The sequence below is a fragment of the Phasianus colchicus genome, chromosome 2 (assembly GCF_987193195.1).
Source record: "Phasianus colchicus chromosome 2, bPhaCol1.hap1.1, whole genome shotgun sequence".
Lineage (NCBI taxonomy): Eukaryota > Metazoa > Chordata > Aves > Galliformes > Phasianidae > Phasianus > Phasianus colchicus.
Genome location: NC_143437.1, coordinates 20982187 through 21000634, shown reverse-complemented (window position 1 = coordinate 21000634; position 18448 = coordinate 20982187). Strand labels below are relative to the sequence as shown.

At 38.0% G+C, this 18448-nt stretch overlaps 1 protein-coding gene across 3 annotated transcripts in view; it reads right to left on the bottom strand.

Annotated features, from left to right (window-relative positions):
* PTPN14 (protein tyrosine phosphatase non-receptor type 14) overlaps window positions 1-18448 on the bottom strand; it is a 103075-nt gene that overhangs the window by 25361 nt on the left and 59266 nt on the right. For all 3 annotated transcript variants that reach the window (XM_031595714.2, XM_090135051.1, XM_090135050.1), the window contains 6 exons: window positions 10423-10520; window positions 7925-7992; window positions 4993-5063; window positions 3179-3266; window positions 1794-1882; window positions 76-163 (listed from right to left, as the gene is read on the bottom strand). In XM_031595714.2, coding sequence (XP_031451574.1) covers window positions 76-163; window positions 1794-1882; window positions 3179-3266; window positions 4993-5063; window positions 7925-7992; window positions 10423-10520 — 502 coding nt within the window. The remainder of the gene's footprint in view (window positions 1-75; window positions 164-1793; window positions 1883-3178; window positions 3267-4992; window positions 5064-7924; window positions 7993-10422; window positions 10521-18448) is intronic.

The window sequence follows — 18448 nt, the reverse complement described above, 5'->3', positions numbered from 1 at the left end:
AGTTTAAAAGGTTTTTAATAAATATGCTTTATATAAGCAGATTTCTTGATAACGCTGATTAGATCTTTTTCTTACTGTGTGAAAGAGCACATTCTCCTCTTTGTTGATCAGCTCTAGAACAATTGAAGACTTGTTATGTGCAATATTCCCAATGTCATTCCACCTGCAGAGTAAAAAAAATGTGGTACAGTTTGCCAACACATACATTCAAGCATTTCACAAATGCATTAAGAATCTCTTAGTCAACATTAGTCTTGCTTTATGGGAAAGCTTTTTCAGTAGCTGTTTGGTAAAGAAACATGGCCAGGATAACAAGGAAATCAAGCTCCAATTCAAGGAAAAACAGATTTTTCAGCTCTTAACCTGAAGCAGGAAATTTAAAAGCTCTCTGTAAAAACACTGACTTCAGGAATTGCAACAGAACGTACACTGAAAACACATTAGCAATAAATATACTGAACACTAGCATTTTTGTATTGCTTGACTACAACCAGATGGAATTTTTTTTTTTTTCCCTACAGTGCCATTCCTGCTGTTTTCAACTTTCCTACAGAGACAATTCTTTCTAAAAAAGGGCAACTTGTCAACATGGTTACATAGGCTACGCATACCATTAATTCTCTATTTAACATTCACACTTTTTTTTTTTTTTCCAAGTAATTATCAGGTTACCCAAGATTGGAGTTATAATCTTCTTACAAATAGCTGACAGACAGACACACTGGCGTACATTGCATGCAATCCATGGGGATGGAAAGGACTTGTTTGTTCTGTTTGCAGCATGCATTCCTCTTCATGTCATGGCAGGATGCTTGGAGTGCATATTTGCAAGAGTAAGGATCCCAGCACCAGCTATCATTTCTACATTTAAGAAACTTCTTGTTTTTGACACTACATTTTAAGACGTTCTCAGAATGGCACAATTAAAAGAATTATCTAACTTCTTCACAGAATTACACAGATAAAACATCAACCATATCGAAAAGAGACTTGACAATTTCAAAGATAATCATTTAAGCCCTTTTTAGGTGAAAACAAAACAAACAAAGCAAAACAACAACAAATAAAAACCAACACCCTTCTTGTTCAAGTCTGCTACAAGCCTTAGTTAATGACTAAAAATGAGTGTACCTCATAAACTAATGTTCAGGTTCATATCCTAACAGCAACGAGGATAGGAAAAATCCACTCCACATTAACATCAACATTAATGGAAATACTCAACAGTAGCAGATTTGTTGCAACACTTTCATACGTAACAAATTTTTTTCAAGTTACAAAACCCACAAGAGAAGGTCAATATAAGGCTTTAGTAATTCTTAAAAATCAAAACAGTGGTACAAACATGTAAATGACAGACACATACATTTCAAAACTGCAGTGAGAAAGTTCAGGTTTTTTAGTGGGATACCTAAATATGGAAACCAGGTTTTCAGAAACATTGAGTGCTTAGGCTGCCAGCAGTGAGGTTTAACAGATTTGCATTCAGATGCATCAAAGAAGCAGACACAAAGGCAAGAAAAGAAAAAGGATCAAAGCCTTGTAAGTAGAACATGATACATGACAGACAACTACATCTTTCTTGCCATCAAACCCATTCAGGGACATCAGAAATTATTCTTTATCACATCTCTTACGGCCAAGAGGCCAATGCTGAAAACAGTGAGGTGACTACTCCTTAGTGAGAGGATTGGCATTATTGAAGTCACATATTTAAGTAAGAAAGAAAAAAAAACCACACACAGAGCCCTGAAAAGAAGATCACTTTCAATGCTGAAGTCCCTAGCTTTTACCTATAGATCACAGTTGTCCTTCCAATTCTGTTTTTTATGAAGATTCCCATGAAGAAAATACCGAGGTGTATGTCATTTCCATGATTATCCTGCACAAAAAGAGTATATATTTAGATTAATCAAGAAACTGGCAAAGGCATGTGCAAGAACACGTGCTGAACTACCAAACAGAAGCTATTCTTAAGGATGAATGTGGGACTAACCCTTGACTAACCTACAGTTTGCTGCTTTACAGGACTCTGATTTCCATTATTACAAAGCACCTAACACTTAGGTGGATTCATTATGTTGATAAGTGAGAATAGATGAAGGCTAAGTGAGCCAAGGTTCTCCTGTAGGAAACAACAAAGACACCACAAACAGGCATTTGTTACATAACAGCTCACATACCTTATAACTGTGAGTATAGTTATCTAGAATCCTTATGACTCTCAAAAGCAACAGTCCTCATTCACACTCATTATTTCTCCAGTCACCTGATAGAGAGATTTCAGAACCCAGACCATACCTGGAAATGGAATCCATCTCAAAAATTTTACCCATCACACTTCCTCATTCAAAGTATTCTATGCATGTCACCCTAAGACATACTTGTATCTTTATACAGATAGCCTGCATTGCTTTGCAATTATTGCTTAAATATTCATCTGCATGCATCATATACCGTCCACTGTTCTTGCAATGCTTTTCAAAAACTTTGACTTTCTGTCTACCCAGATTTCCTTGCAGGATCCCATATGTGCTCCTGTTGCATTTTACAGTTCTTCTCCTTAAAATGCTTTTTTCTTATTGCTAGAAAAGCGTAATGATGTTGACAAATTTTTCTACATTTAATCAACAAAACCAACTCTTTGCTAGCTTTACATATAGCAATGGAGTCAAATTGTACATGGCAAAAAGAAGCTTCCAGTAAAGGGGAAGTGACTACAGTGCAAATTAAACCTTGAACAACCCCCTCTGTTTTAACCGCGTGGAGAACCTGTGTGTAGGTATAAGAAATTAAGGAAAAGGTGAAGTTAAAGCTTAATAAATAGGATCTTAGAAAGATAGAAAAGAGGTCTTAGCCTCCTATCCTGTGAAATAAGACCAGAACTGAGGTTTATTTACCCCAGTCATTCTCCCTCAGGAACATCTCAGCTTCCCAAGGGAGTATGCATGGTAGACAGACCCTGGCACATAACAGCCTTTTGTGTCTTTTGGTGAAGGAGAAGTAACAGCAGTAGGATACCCCCTCATGCTGCAGTCTCCATTCAAACTACCAGAAACCATTTCATCTTCTAGAACGGTGAAACAACTCCCTGGTCTTCTGGATGAACAACACACGTGTTGCAAAGGTCACTGCATAATTGGATGTAGGGGTTTCTTTCTTATATATGCTAACATACCTTCACAGGGAACATTTCCTGTCCAAACCCATCAAGGCGTTCCACTTCATTGATGTACATTAGCTCAGCCTCTGCTGCTGTAATGCCACTGCAATTGGAGTAACAACAGCAAATGTTTCAATATCACATACACACAAAATACTAGTAAAAAGAATGGCAGATTCACAGACCACTTCAGAGGATGCTTTGGAGATGCTGCCTAGAAATGTACAACACAAACTCAACTTTCAATGATAGGATCACAAACAGTAAGGGGTGGAATTTTACTGTACATTGCTAAGGTAAGGCATAAAACATAGTTCAAACTATAGGAACATACTGAACTGATCCATTGTTCACTGCATCAAATGTTTTTTTCAGGCTTCATTAAATATCAGGTTGTTGCATTAGATTGTGTCTTTGTGTCCAGTCTTGGATGGCCAATTTGATCAGAGTCCAAATTTGCATTAACAGCATATAAACTCACTGAAGTTGCTTAAAATTACTTAAAAGTGAAGACCTACATTTTCATATTGCCTGCAACATAGGCAATAATCGAAGTTTTGAGAAGGTTCTCTTTCGTAACAGAAAACAAACCATCTGAAAACTTCTACATACGTGTCTGCACATGCTCCTGTCACAGCTCAGGAATTCAGACAGACTTCAGTTCTCAAAAGCAGGTCAGAATAGATTGTAGGTTGTTCCAAAAGAAGGTCACAATTAATGTTTCTCCTCTTTGCTCCTCCTTAGTACAGCTTAGAAACAGAAATATAGGAACCAGACACTTAAGAGAAACTGGGAGAGAAAGCAGAATGTGGAATTTGATCTACCTGCTGAAGTAAAGATAAGTATTTGTCCTTTATGATGCTGAAATAGCACTAAAGAGCACAGCAGGGGATGGAAATCTTACTTTTCAAATCCGTGAGTTAACCAAGATTGCACAAGCAGCCCTGAGCAAAGACTGAAGAACAAAATCAGGTCTATTCATGGTCAGCTATTCATGGTCAGCTTGGAAGCTAACCATTTGGTTGCATCAAAGGCCCAAGCTTACATTTAAACTCATACTGAGAATGGCCTTCCACTCAGAGACTGGTACTTGCACCTTTAGAACCATTTTTTTTTTGTCACGTAATCAGGAATGTTGCATCTTTCATATAGCATTCCAACCACATTTCATATAGATAGATAGAATAGAGCTTTAAAGATTACCAACATAACGTGAAAGACTATTTCCAATAACATATAGACAATGTCATTTTTCTAGAGGTTTGAATACCTTTACCATCAGGACACCTAGACAACACAAAAGAAGTCTATTTAGAAAGGAAGACTTAAGGACTAACATGTAAATTAACAATTAGAGACTGCGTATTTAAATTTTTCTAGAAGGGGACTTAAAACTCAGCAAGATAAGGTGCATTTTCTGTTATTTTCATTTACATTATGTTGGGAGGGTATGTATCCCTCCCTCTCTCGAATGAGAGAAAATCCTTGAAGAGACCCCCTTGGAGCACCCTGTTCAAGTCGTGGGGGTCTTTCACCACCCAGGTTTAAATGAAACCAAAAAGAAAAAGAAGTCTAGTACATAACAAGTAGCTTTACACATGTTCCCTTAACCTGATGGTGGAAATGCTCATTTATTTGGATTCCATGGCAAATTTGTGTGCCCAACAGGCAAACACTAATTAAAAATCCAGCTAGATGCAAAATAATAGTAACATGGAGGAAAGTTAGTTTACCACTGCAAGGAAAGGGTGGGGAAGAAGGAAATTATAGGAAGGAGGAGGACAATTGAAAAAATAAGGTAAAGCTGAATCTTCAGATATCAAGCTAACCTGTGAGTTCGGTGTTCTTGTGCAACCTTTTGAGTCAGTTCCTCCAGGACAGCTTCATCCTGGGTCCAGTCCTATAAAAATATTAAGTAGCATTAAAAACTACTCATCCAAATAGACAGCGTAATGCAAAACAGGAATTCCAATGGCATGTTTTAGGGTTGTTTCCTGTTTGTGCTCTTGGAGGCAGTTACAGAGAAGGAGCTTAGCACCAACTGCACTGAAAATCCAGGGCACATGTTTGAGCAGGGGTTGCTGAAGACATGCAAGAAAAATATCGTGGTCTGAGATGGATGCTAAGGTGGGGTTTTTTACTGCAAAAAAATCAGAACAGACTGCAGAGCATGGATAAGAGATCTTTTCCTGGATAGGGGCCAAAAAAGCCTTGAAAAGCACTTGGAAGTCTACAAATGAATATACACCTTTTAGAACAGTCCAAAATAATCCACACACTATGCAAACTGAACTTATGGGTATTTCCTGTCCTGCAGCCTCTAGGTACTGCCTTCCTTGTGTTAACAGGGATCAAAAACTTTGCTATTTCTTCTACTATGTAATGGAATTCACTTTAAAGTTGTGACACATTTCTGAGTAGAATTTTTTTCTTTCAAAAATTAAATTATATATACGGTAGAAGAATATCTGAAATAATTGGGAGAATCTTAATAAAGGAAGTCTGTTCATAAATTCAAGACAACAAAAAGGAAGTTAATACACTTTCTTGCAAAATGTTTAAGTTCTTATTTTTATTTTTAGAAGCCTTAAGACTTCATGTAATGTACTTAAGTACACTGCTTGTTTCTTGCACAGCAGGGCCCTCCCTCTGATATTTGCTTCTGCCACAAAAATATGTGAAAGTGGTAGCGTGCTAATGAAAAATGGCACAGTACATGCCTATGCACAGCTACACACCTGTGGGGTGTACTGTGTACATAACTTTGTTCTTTTCACTACTGAAGAAATGCCATTTGACACACATTGTAGCCTCACAAGATCAAACAGTAAAAGGTAGCTGCCCCTCCCTCATGCACCGTCTCTCTTCACTAATGAATTTATGGCAATGTTCTTGTTGGAGGCTCTTAGTGTGCCTGAGATTTGCTGAAATACTCCCACTTGCTTCAGGACTACTTTATATCCATAGTACTTAGCAACTGTCACCAAATTTGTGGTGAAGTATTTACTGCTGTATTACCCACTCCTCCCCAGCAGGGCAGAGACAGAAGTTAAAGAAGGGAAAGAGATGCCTAGAGAAACAGCTGATTTAAGAGTAGGCTCCTGAAGACTAAGGAAGCTAATACTTTGCTGATGTTGTCAAATTTATTAGTAGTGGCATAAATGAATGGCTAGATACCACAAAGTGGTAAGAGGAAAGCTTACCACCATACAGACTACAACGACACAGCAAAGGCAGTTGACTCACAAAAGGAAGTTCTAGGATATTAGCCTGAAAAGTAACTGCTGGAATACATTGAAACGTGTCTTGAAATCTCATTTGGAGGCTTAAACTTTCCCGTATTTTTTTTTTTTTTTTCATAAAAAGAAAACCACCATCAGTACACTGAAAGAACTTTGTAGGTGTAATTTATGAGGTGATAGCTAGACTACACCTTTCTGTCTGTACTTGCAGTCATCATCTTTCCCACTTATACTACCATACATGACTTCATAAGCCATCGACTACATACAAAATCATCAAATACCAATTACTAACAAGAATTCTTGTTGTAACAAGAATAGACCTAATAGACCTAACACCTATTCCTAACAAAGAAGTCTTGCTCCACTACTCAGGTTAACAGAGGATCCTCAGTGAAAGGTCAATACCAAAACCCTGATCTAGGTATAAAAGATTCAGATCTCTGCATATTCATTAATTTCTCCTCTTCTTGCTGATCTTCTTTTTTAGGTGACAATCAACTCTGCCTGCTAGCTTGAAATTGCACTTTCACATCAAGATACTGTGTACACATCACCTCTTTGGACTTGACAACTGACTACCAGCTTACTGCTTACTGCAGTTCCCATGCAGTCAAAAAGTGAAGGTAAATGAGATGAAATGCTTTAATCATTCTCCTTCTGTCTTTCCACTTACTGAAGGAAGCCAGCTGCTTAATTTTGAGGCAGTAGTAATTCGAGCAGGGGAAGACCATCTCACTTTCAAATTTTGTTTCTAGCCTGACAGAATTTCAATTTCTTTTATTTTGTGAAGTTTATGGTCAAGCTCTGTGCTCATGGAGTTCCTGAACTGAAACAGCCTTAATCTAAGGTGGTGGTGTTTCGTTTCTTTTCTCCTTTCTTTTCCCTTTTTTCCTCCATTTCTTTTAATCCATTCTCCCAGATGGACTCAGTATCAAGGGTTACAAGTGCTTGGCATTTATCATCATAGTTCCTAATGCCATCAGTGACTTAAAACACTTCCATCAGCATTCAAATCATTTGCTAGTTTTCCATTTAAATTTAAAACAATTTCACAGCACAGTCCCTGGAGAACATTTTGAAAACTGATTCACAGTTCACTTCAGTCTAACAGTCAGTAGATGTAAACTCACATTCTCTTGAGCAAAGATTGCATGATTTGTCCTGTGGCACAACCTTATTACATCAGCAGTTTTTGTATTCCATTTTTTGGCCATGTTACTAATGCTGCAGTACAGTTAACATACAACACTCTATAGAGCTGCAAATGGTTTTTTGATTCAAGTACACTTTTTTGTTGATGTCTACTCCCAGTGGAGACTTAACAGGAACTGAAAAAGGGCTAAATTTCTATAGCACTTATTCATCCAGCTGCAATCGAGTATATTGCAGAGCAAAGTTTATTTCCGCTATTAATAATTCAGTGCTGGTGCTTTTATTCTGTTATCAACAAAGCCATCTCTGAGGCATGGAGAAATTACTCATAAAAGACCACAAGACAGGAGGATAAGGAACTCACCATAGGAAACAAGACATACTCTCGGAGGAAGTCATGAGATTCAAACTGATGATAGTCTCCAAAATCCGCTGGAAAAAACAAGACAATTACTCATTTTAGCACTTTTTACACATGTTAAGACCACACTCAGCCTTTGCGCAGATGCTTAACTTCAAGTGGGTGAGTTCTCTGTGAAGCCACAACCCAGAACAAAGATTTCTGTTTGTACTTTAGCTTTTAACACGGAGGTCTGAAAATAAAAGTGCTATTACAAGAGATCAAATAACAGCCAACAAGCAATTTCTCTCTTTTGATCCTTTATATTATGACCATTTGCAGTGCTTAAACATCAGGAGTGCAAGAGGTTCTTTTCTAACTGTAACCTCAATGAATTAATACAACCATATGACAAGACCACGATACTCCTGTCTCTTTAAAATGGTACATACTTTTGCTTCTCCAATATCCCCAGTCCTAACCAGGAGAAAAGAATTTAATCTACCTCTGCTACAATTCTACATAATTGTATGAAAAATGCTTAATTTTACAGCCTAGGAAGTGAAGATCAACAAGTCAATTATATTAAAAAATGAATTGTCAACAAACCAACAGAGTTTCAAAATTGTAGAAAATGCTTCCTATGGGCTAAACTACTTAAAAAAAAAAAAGAAAAAGAATATATATCTGTTAAATACACAACAATCTTATATCAAAAGAATATCTTGCCGGGAGGTTTCTATTTCATATTAACTGAAGTGGATCAAACGCCATCTACAAGATTCTTATATTATAGAAGGTGGAAATCCCCACCATAAATCATATTAACTAAACATTCTTTCAAAGCTTCTAGACAACTTCATGTATTGCAGGATGCCAAAAATGCAGTTTCATTTTGTTTTCACCTCAGAGTTATGTTTTAACATAAACAGAAAGAAATCAAAATGGACATGAAACAGACTCTGCAAGTTTAAAAGAAGTATTTCAAATATCTTTGATTGCATCACACAGAAAGGACAAAGGGAGTAATACAAGGTCACGAATAAAGCAAATAAGACTAAGTGCAGGATCTTGATGCAATGGCCTTTGAAATACTATAGATTACATTGAAAATTCAGGATAACAGTGACTACTGCAAAATGTTACAGATTAGCTCCCAAAGTCAGCAAAACCTTCAAGAAACAGGACCAGAGAAACATATTTGGTACCTATTTATCATTAACTTATATACTGGCAGAGTTTAATTTTCTCATATTACAAGATTTAGAGTAGAAACTTGTATACATCTTTTCCATTATTCATAAAACACATCAAGATATAATAGGAAACATTTTTCCTTCAAGCTTTAACCAAGCAGTAAAATACTACAACAGAACAACTGCCCTATAAAAATCATATTAATATTACTCTTAATCATAATTGGCATTATTTTTAGGTACTGCTATTTGACAGTACTATTTGAGGGTATTTAAAAAAAAGTGGTTGCTGATACCTTTCTCAAACATTCAAGGAAGCTGATACAGACCTGCAGAGACCCAGGTTTTCATTTTTATCTGCTGTTCTCTCAATGCCAGAAAAGAGCACGATGATTAACACCTTTGAAAACCTATTCTTCAAGACAGTTGCAAAGCATCTTAAAAACTACCAATGGCAGCAAGAAGCAGATCATGGCTGCTCTGGCACCCCTGCAACTACAAAGCTTACTCCAAATGGAAAAATGAAGATTCTTAGTCTTCATTTAGAACTTTCTGAAAGTTCTATATTTTCAAAAACTGTATTTTAAGAGTCAGATTCTCAGATATAAAAATTTTACTAGGACATGATGTACCAAGAACCTGTAATTTTCAAGAATTAGATCTTCTCATTTATTATTATATGTATGTACCTGTCCCTGTTCCCCCAGAGGTGCAGTGCTGAGTGCATGATTGTTGGAATTGTACTTTGAATTCTCATAGTCGTGGATAGATTGAAATATACATTCTACATATACAGGGCTTCCTTCTTTACCCATGTACATGTATGATCTTACTTTTATTGATGTCCTTAGGAGGCTTAGAATAAAAAGCAGTTTATTAATTTATAATTCATGTAACAATTATGGTCATGTGTTCTTTCATATTGCAGATAGTGCTACACAGCAAAATGAGTTTTTAATTAAAGGTAAAATTAAAATTGCTCCTATGCTCTTTGATGTAATTCCACTTTAAACCAGAGAATGTGAAGCAAATTCATTACTGTAAAGTACTTTGTGGCTGGAACTAGAACTGGAGTCTTGTTCAAATTCACCAACATGGCTTTCAGAAAAAAGGAAAGTTGCAGATTGTGATGTGGTCCACCATTCCCTCCCTCAGGCTACAAGCATTTCATCAACAGCAGTCCACCCACGCAATTTTAAATATGTAAAAAAAAACTGGCTGTTGTGTATAGGAGTCATACGTGGCCCTAGTTACTACCAGTCAACATCTAGAACAACGCAAAATATCCTAGTTGGAAAAAATGGCAAGCAGATCATGTCATCTTACCTTGCACTGCTAAACCAGCTAGTCGAATTCCCTGCTCCAATGAAGAACGCAATCGGCCATCAAGAATGTCCTTTTTCACTTGTAGGTAATACTGATATCTACAAACCAGAAAAGGAAACAAACCAGAAGGGCAGTATGTATATACAACTTCTACAGAACAAGAGACTACTTAAAGCAAGAAAAACTCACTACAAACATGTCAGGCAGCTAAACAGCCGTCAGTGTGTGGTTTAAGAAGTTCCACATCATCTATAAGGTACACACATGTTAGCAAAATAAATCAAAATGATCCCCATATGTGCAATGTTTCCAGGTGTATGAAAAGGAAAATAAGATGTTCTAGTTTGATTTAGATGTTCTAAACCACACAGATGCAGGATATCTGCTGGGACAAGCTCCGCTATAAATTCTGTACAAGTTACAGAAGACCACGCATTCTACAACTCACAAAGAGGCTCAACTCAACTCAACTATCACCATTTTGATAGGAAAAAAGGAATGTCAGCAATATACTTTGGTTGACCAGTGTAACTTTGTGGCCCATATAGAAGTGTTGTGTTTGGTTTTTTTTTAAATTGGAGTCTTCATCTGTAATGTTGACTTAGACACAGTAAAGCAAAACCAATTTCTAATATTACAAACTTGATCAACAACTAATCACAAGGTAAACTATGTGAGTTTAAACCACGCAGTAGAACTTACATATTTCACCTTATATTTGCAAAAGAGTAGATGCAAACAAAAAAGACAACTTCCACAAAAGCTTAACAAGTTACTATCTGTGCATCCCTTCCATCCACCAAACTGTACCAGACCTGTAGCACAGCTGATCAAAGCAGCAGTGTTAGGCAGACTTGTTAAAGTCCAGTGAAGACAGCTTTGTTAACAGGCCACAACATTTTCATCTGTAGGCAACAATACATGTTTGCTTGAGCTACTTGTGTTGCACAGGCACTAAAATCAGAAAGGGACAAGACAGGCAGCTGAGAAAATTACAGCCACAGTTGCTGGGCCCCATAGCAGCCACTACTGTGCCAATAATAAAATGGAGTGGAGCTAAAGAAATATAATAATATAGTGTCCATCAGCTTAAATTTCTCATGCAGGCATATGTCACACAGCCCACAGCCCAATAACAATTCCTGCTTAATTGACATGCAGCTCATCAACTCAGAGCTCAAAACTGGAGACACCACTCCAGTAATACCAGTCTGCATGTCCACTCAGTCTCAAGCACCCAACCACTGGACCTGCTGACAGTAACTGATGTGCCTTGCTAACCCGCAGTCCAGAAAACCCAAAAGTCATCAAATGAAGAAGTGAAGGGGTTTCTTGAGCTGTGAACATATACATCAGTCTGATCCACCTTAACCAGGTTACAAGGCTAGGATGCCCTTTACAGGTCACCACCCTCTGGTGCAGACCCTGTCCCTAACCCCCAGCTGCCCTCCCCTGACACAGCTCCATGCTGTTCCCTGGGCCCTGTCACTGTCACACAGAGCAGAGCTCAGCGCTGCCCTCCGCTCCCTGTGAGGAGCTGCAGCTGCCATCAGGCCTCCCCTCAGCTCCTCTGCTCTGGGCTGAGCAAACCCAGGGACCTCAGCCACTGCTGACACACCTCCAGGCCCCTCACCATCTTCTTAGTCCTCCTTCGAACACTCTCTTCATTTTTATATCCTTCTTATATTGTAATGCCCAAACCTGCACACAGTACTTGAAGTAAGGTTGCACCAGTACAAAATAGAGAGGGCATCCCCTCAAAACAGAATGGATTTTAAAATAATTGCTTGAACAAAACCAGATCACTGTGTCAGAACTGGATTAAGAAAGTCATACGCAAGGATACTAACCAGACTCAGAGCCTATGACCTTTGCAGAGGAATAGCAGTCAAGAAGACTAAGAACAATAAATGCCTAACTGGACTCAGCTGCAACTAGCACACCACATTTGACCTTAAGCTTGAACCTTTGGGAATAGAATATAAACAGTTCTTGTCTTAATGATTTCACGCACATAAGTCACTTTCCTGGTACCAAGGCAATTCACTGTTCTGCAATGAAGAGCCACTCCAATATCACATGTGTCACAGGAATTGCACTACCTTAACTACACTCAAAAACATTACCACTTAACTCTGCGTAAGCATTAGCAAAAATAACTACATGCTTAAAAACCAGCATAACCCAAGCCATTCTTTGAGGGATATTAATCAAATACAGCATTTTACACTCCTCCTTAGTTAATTCTTATGTCAGCAATGTGAGATGCAGTAACTTGCCACTAGACAGCACCAACGCTCTGAACAGACCTGTACTCAAGGCAGCAGCACCACTGGCAGCTACAAGCAGTGCAACTCTCTCAGTGAAAGGCCTCTGGATGTATTTTAATGTCTGAAAAGATCCCCTTTGAGTTCACAGATTTTATGTGCACTTAAAAGATAATTGTTGGTGTACTCATTTTTAGGTTTCCCCTTCCCTCTCACTTCCCCCAGAGAGGAGTAAGAATAACACTGTCAAAAAGGAAAGAAAATATTCATCAGAAGTGCTTAGACATGGCTTTCACAGAATCATGAAGGTTAAATCTTTGGCCAACTTTGAAATTTGATGGAGAGAGGCAATGTAAAATCATACTGCTTCTCAGCGTGGCACCTGTGCTTCAGCCCCAGGCTTCACACTTGCCTAGCCCAAGAGACAAGTCAGCTTGTTTGCAATTCTTTGCAATGACTAACTCTAAATTCTGAAAACACACATGCTTTCATGCAAGCCTGATTAAACTGCTTTGTCAAGTACACAGGTGAGTAAGTGTTTGCTGAATCTGATCTTAAAGACCTGGAATCCTGAAGCATGCAATTTATGGCACAGGTACATATATATGCATGAGTGGCACGTTCTAGTCTGGCAGAACAGAAGGAAAATCCTCCATCTTCCATAAAGCTCTACATAGTTAGAACTACTGTTATAACAGACACAAAGTTAAGAAACTACACGAAAATCAAAATAATGTAAAATCCTACCATGACATCTTAGCTCTATAAAAGTCGAGAGTATCACCAGCTTTCATGAAGCCATAATTCCAATTGCAGTACCCCAAAACCATAGAGAAACCATAGTTCAGGTTATCTAAGTAACCATCATGAAAAATATGATGTCAAAGCAGTTAATCTAGTACCAAATACTGTGACCACAGCTGTAAAAAGGAAAAGTGATGTGCTATACCTGCAATTTTAGACAATACTTTAGAAAAATGTTTCAAGAAATCACTTGGCACTTACTTTATGGAAAAGATGCCCATTTGAAGGTGTGCAAACTTGTATCTAATACCAGGTCATGCTCAAAAATCGTAACAGCAATATTCTACAATATTATGGTACAGCATTGCATTTTCTAACACTGTAGTAGAACAAGATACAAGGATTTGTTACTAATAGACTGGAGTCACATAAGGCATGGAGTCACTAATTCCAACGTCCAGGAAGAGGTGGAGCTGAGCTGTCACTGAATGCCCTGAAGGAAGCTCTGCTCAAAGGCTATAATAGCTCGAGGAGCCGCAGATTCATGGCTCAGTTGTTCTGCAAAACTGTGGTCAGGATTTCTGCCCAGTCAACAGGGAACAGAAATTGGCCCATATTCTATCTAGGACTTGAGGCTCCTTCATCTGAAATTATGTTAAACATTGTTATTATGTCACTGTGCTATAGCTGAGAATGCTCTTTGTTTAGGTTGCTAAAGTATATCTATAATTTGAAGGCAATTAAACATTTTAAAAATGATTCGGCTATACATTCACCGAGGAAAGCTGTTCCAGAACAGCACATAAAAACATGCATTTCTTATTAAGTGGTTTAGCTAGGAAAGCACATGGAAACTGAACAAAAGAAAAGTTAGCAAACTTTACCCCCAAATAATAAAAGGCAAGAAATTCAGAGCTAAAACTTACAAAGCTTTACACACAAAGTCAGTCTGGGATACTAGGGGAGCACAAAGAAGAAGAGAGACCACCACAGCCAAGTGGACTGACAGCTGAAATCCCTCACCCTCATTTCTGGGTTAACAGTTTTTAGCAGAGCCTTTGGGTACTCAGTATAACGAAGGCTACTACAGTTTGCCAGCCTGTAGCTATTTCCAAAGGGAATGGGAGTGGACAACAAGTCTGAACAAAGCCATAATTATAAGGGTATCATTTCCCACAACTCTATTTAACCATCACAGAATACATGAAGAGTACATTTGCATCTATTGCACTGAAAAGCACACTTTTTCTGAAGAAAACTGGACAGTTATAAGAACATTTGTATTCCAGAATCAACATCTGCATTTTAGCAGTACATAATACGTCAGAGGGTTAAAAACCCTAGAAACAGGAGATAAGGGTAATGTTTTGAAATGTAATTACAATACCCACATTCTGACTCAGCTGCAGCTGTGTAAACCTATGGAAACTCCATCTGCCCATACAATTCTGCATAGACCTCCCAAGACCAAGTTTCCTGTTCTGCTCTCGCTCTCACAAAAAAGAACATGGGTATCCACAGAGTGTCACAGACTTCCCCGTACTGCTCAATCACTACTGATTATCCAATATATCCTGTCTGCTGCTCTTCTAAATACGCTGAAAGTAACTCAGCTTTTTTTATTTACACTCTCTTCAATAAGGAATATTTCTAAATACAGTCAGTCGTGCAGAACCTGGCCCAATCAACACTGGAAGTCAGATCTATACAGAGATATTTAAGGGCGGTCTAAAAAAGCAAGAGTATGGGTTAATTTTGCAGAGTAACTGTTGGTGCACTTTATCTTCTGTTTTCCTATTATTAACTTCTACAATGGATCACCGGGTAAATATTCCATCAATAGCTACCCATTATCAGATCTATCAAGCAATATCCAGCTCTGACAGAAAACATACAAAAACAGGATAAAAAATGCTTACTGATCAAGGGTTTTAAAATCCATCTACTTCATACAAATATATATCTATATAAAAAGATGACAGGCTAGAGACAGGAAGGATTAGTACTGTTTAAGTGCTGTACTGATCAGTCTAGGTCTTTGCTATTATTCCCTGCTTTTACTCTCTATACCTCAGGGACAGGAAAGATTTCAGAAACGCAGTGTCTCTTGAACAGCATCAAAGACTTTTCAAATTTTGTTTTTAATCAGTCAATGTGTTTCCCTGGAAACTTCAAGTCAGCATGAACAAATTTGTTTGTTTCAATACCAGTAACTCTTTATCATGAGTATGTTAAAATGCACACAAGCACCAGAAAACATTAGTTATCCAAGAGGTACAATTCCTTTAAAATTGTTTCTAATGATGCAATTACTGGCTTGACTTTTTTTAATAACTTATTAGGTACCATTTTGGCACCAAGCCTATCTCTTGGATAACTGCACAGTTACGTAACTCAACTTCATTTCTGGATAAAGAGAGAACTGCTTTACTGTTTCATATGTCCAAAATAAAAAGCCTTCAAGACTCAAAGGAGAGCGAGATTGGCCTGCAAGTGATTCAGCTCTCTTTGAACTTTAAAAATAAAATAAAATGGAAATAATAAAAAAAAAAATCTATTAGAGTACAAGATGATCTTCAAGAATTAGAGAGACAATAAAATTCTCATTGAATCACAACAACAGCCTGACACAGGTTATTTAGGTTTACCTCAGAATGGTAATATTCTTCTGAACAGAGACTATGCATACAGTTATGCAATTATCTGTGCACAGGGGAAGAAATTTCTCATGAACAGAGGACTTTTATCATGAACTACAATTATTTTGAGCATTAACTTTGATATTTGTGACTTTCTTATTCTTTTTACCCCTTAAAATGTGCCATGATCTTGGCTTAAATAGCAACAGGATTCCACAGAAAAGTACATGCTACATTTTTAAAAGAAATTCATTCTTTTAATATTAACCATGTAGTCTTTCAAACTTTCTCAGCCTTCGAGCTGGATGAGTCAGATTACAGCTATTCAATGTGGGAGCAAAGGAACTATTTGATAAAGACAAAAATATTGTTTTTATTTATTACATGTTTGAGAAAATGATAATATTTAACTCTTCCTGGTTGCTTATCTGAGAAAAACATGCTTTAAATAGAATTAGCCTTATTTCATGAATAGAATTTGAGGCATGTGGCTGGTGAAGTAAGTCAGACAGGAAACCAAGGAAGATCTGGGAGATATAGATTTTGTTCCTAAGTCTCAGTCAAGAATGCTGCTTACTGGATATTGCTTATTTGATGCGAGTCACTTGCTATTGCAACAAAATTTACTCCAAAACTGAGCTGCATTTTTAATGGCAATAAATAAAGGCAGGTAGATAAGGTTGGTCTATTCAGATACAATCTTTAGTATATTGGCAAAGTTGGTGTTTTGATTTCTGGGCTTGAGCATGCTGAAACACATTTGCAAGTAAAGATTCCATCAGCACATCTTAATCTAAAAGCATTTTTAAAAAAGTTGTACATACATTGATGATGTCATTGACAGTAATGCAGTGCTACTGTCTTGTCTTTGCCTTTCTAAAAAACTTAGATGATGTTGATAAACACCACCTCTAGCTTGTGCTTCTGGAATATCATCCATTTATCTCCCAGCGGAAGCCAGATGTTTCACAGCACTAGACAATAGCCATTTATCTGGGATTTATGAAAAAATATTAAAAAAATAGGGCTGTGCTCCACTACCAAAGAACAATATTTTTGGAAGGATATTACTGAAAACAAGTCTGCCACACCCTGCAGCAGATCGTCAGAAAGATCAGTAGTCTTGCCAGAATAAAGAAGGAGACAAAAGAGTCTTTGTCACACATGCAGAAGGATATTCCTTCAGAAGTGCAAACTATCAATGCCAACAGTAAAACAGTCATAACAGTTTTTAGGATAGGAAATCCTTGATCAAACAACCCTAGATGGTAGGTAAAGGTTAGCTTCAGGTAACTGAGAAATGGGATTGTTCAAAAACAGCATCCAACTCTCCTACATCCTGGTTTCCTTCAGCAGCTGAGTGGAAAAGATGACGGAAACTAAAAATTAAACATATGGAAAGATTGGTGTCATTCCTTTTCCCCTTCCAATTAAGTTAGAACAATGCTGGGTTAGCATCATTTTTTATGTCTTTGTACAACTGAAAGAGGAGATCAAAACACAATGAGTATCTATCCCCTCATCTCGATCACAAGACAGTTCATATCTACCCCCTCATCTCTCAGTCTCTCTCATTTTAGAAGCAAGAGTTTACAGCTAAATGGCAGAAAAGAGAATTTGGATAAAACAGGGTAATTTCACAATTACAGGCATTTCCATTTGTTTTGACATGCAATTTGCAAGCAAAGAGACAAATAATAAACTTGCTTGCTCTGAGAGCAGTGTGGCTGAGGGAACTGGGATGGCTCAGGCTGGAGAAGAGGAGAATCAGGGGAGGCTATTGCCCTCTACAATGACCTGAAAGGAAGTTGTAGTGAGTTGGAGGTCGGCCTCTTCTCTGAGGTAACAGTGATAGAACAAGAGGATTGCTCCAGGGGAGGTTGAATATTAGGAAACGTATCTTGGAAAGAGCAGTGAGGCAGTGGCACAGGCTGCCTAGGATGGGGGGTGGAGTCATTGTCCCTGGAGGTGTTCAGGAAATGTGGAGATGTGGCACATGGGTTACTATCCTATTCAGCATTCTTACTGGCAGTAGAAGATGGAAGAAATTTGGAGGTTTGTCCAGTGCTGGAGTTTGGGGGATGTCCAGTATGCTGGAATTGGGGGATGAAGCAGAACCATGAGGTACCATGCTGCTGCTCGCAGGCCCTGCCTTTCTTCAGACACCTTTTGTCTCTAGCCACCAGCACCATGTCCTGTCCCAGTGATAAGGCCATTGTGAGAAGGGAGGTTAGATTTTAAAGAAGTGCTTTGTGAGTGTTTTGTTTATCCTGCCTTTTTTTTTTTTTAATAGACCACAAGCACTTACATGCACCCAGTCCCTGTTGAGGCCTGCAGACATGACACGAGCCTTCCAAAACACGTACAGCTTCCCTG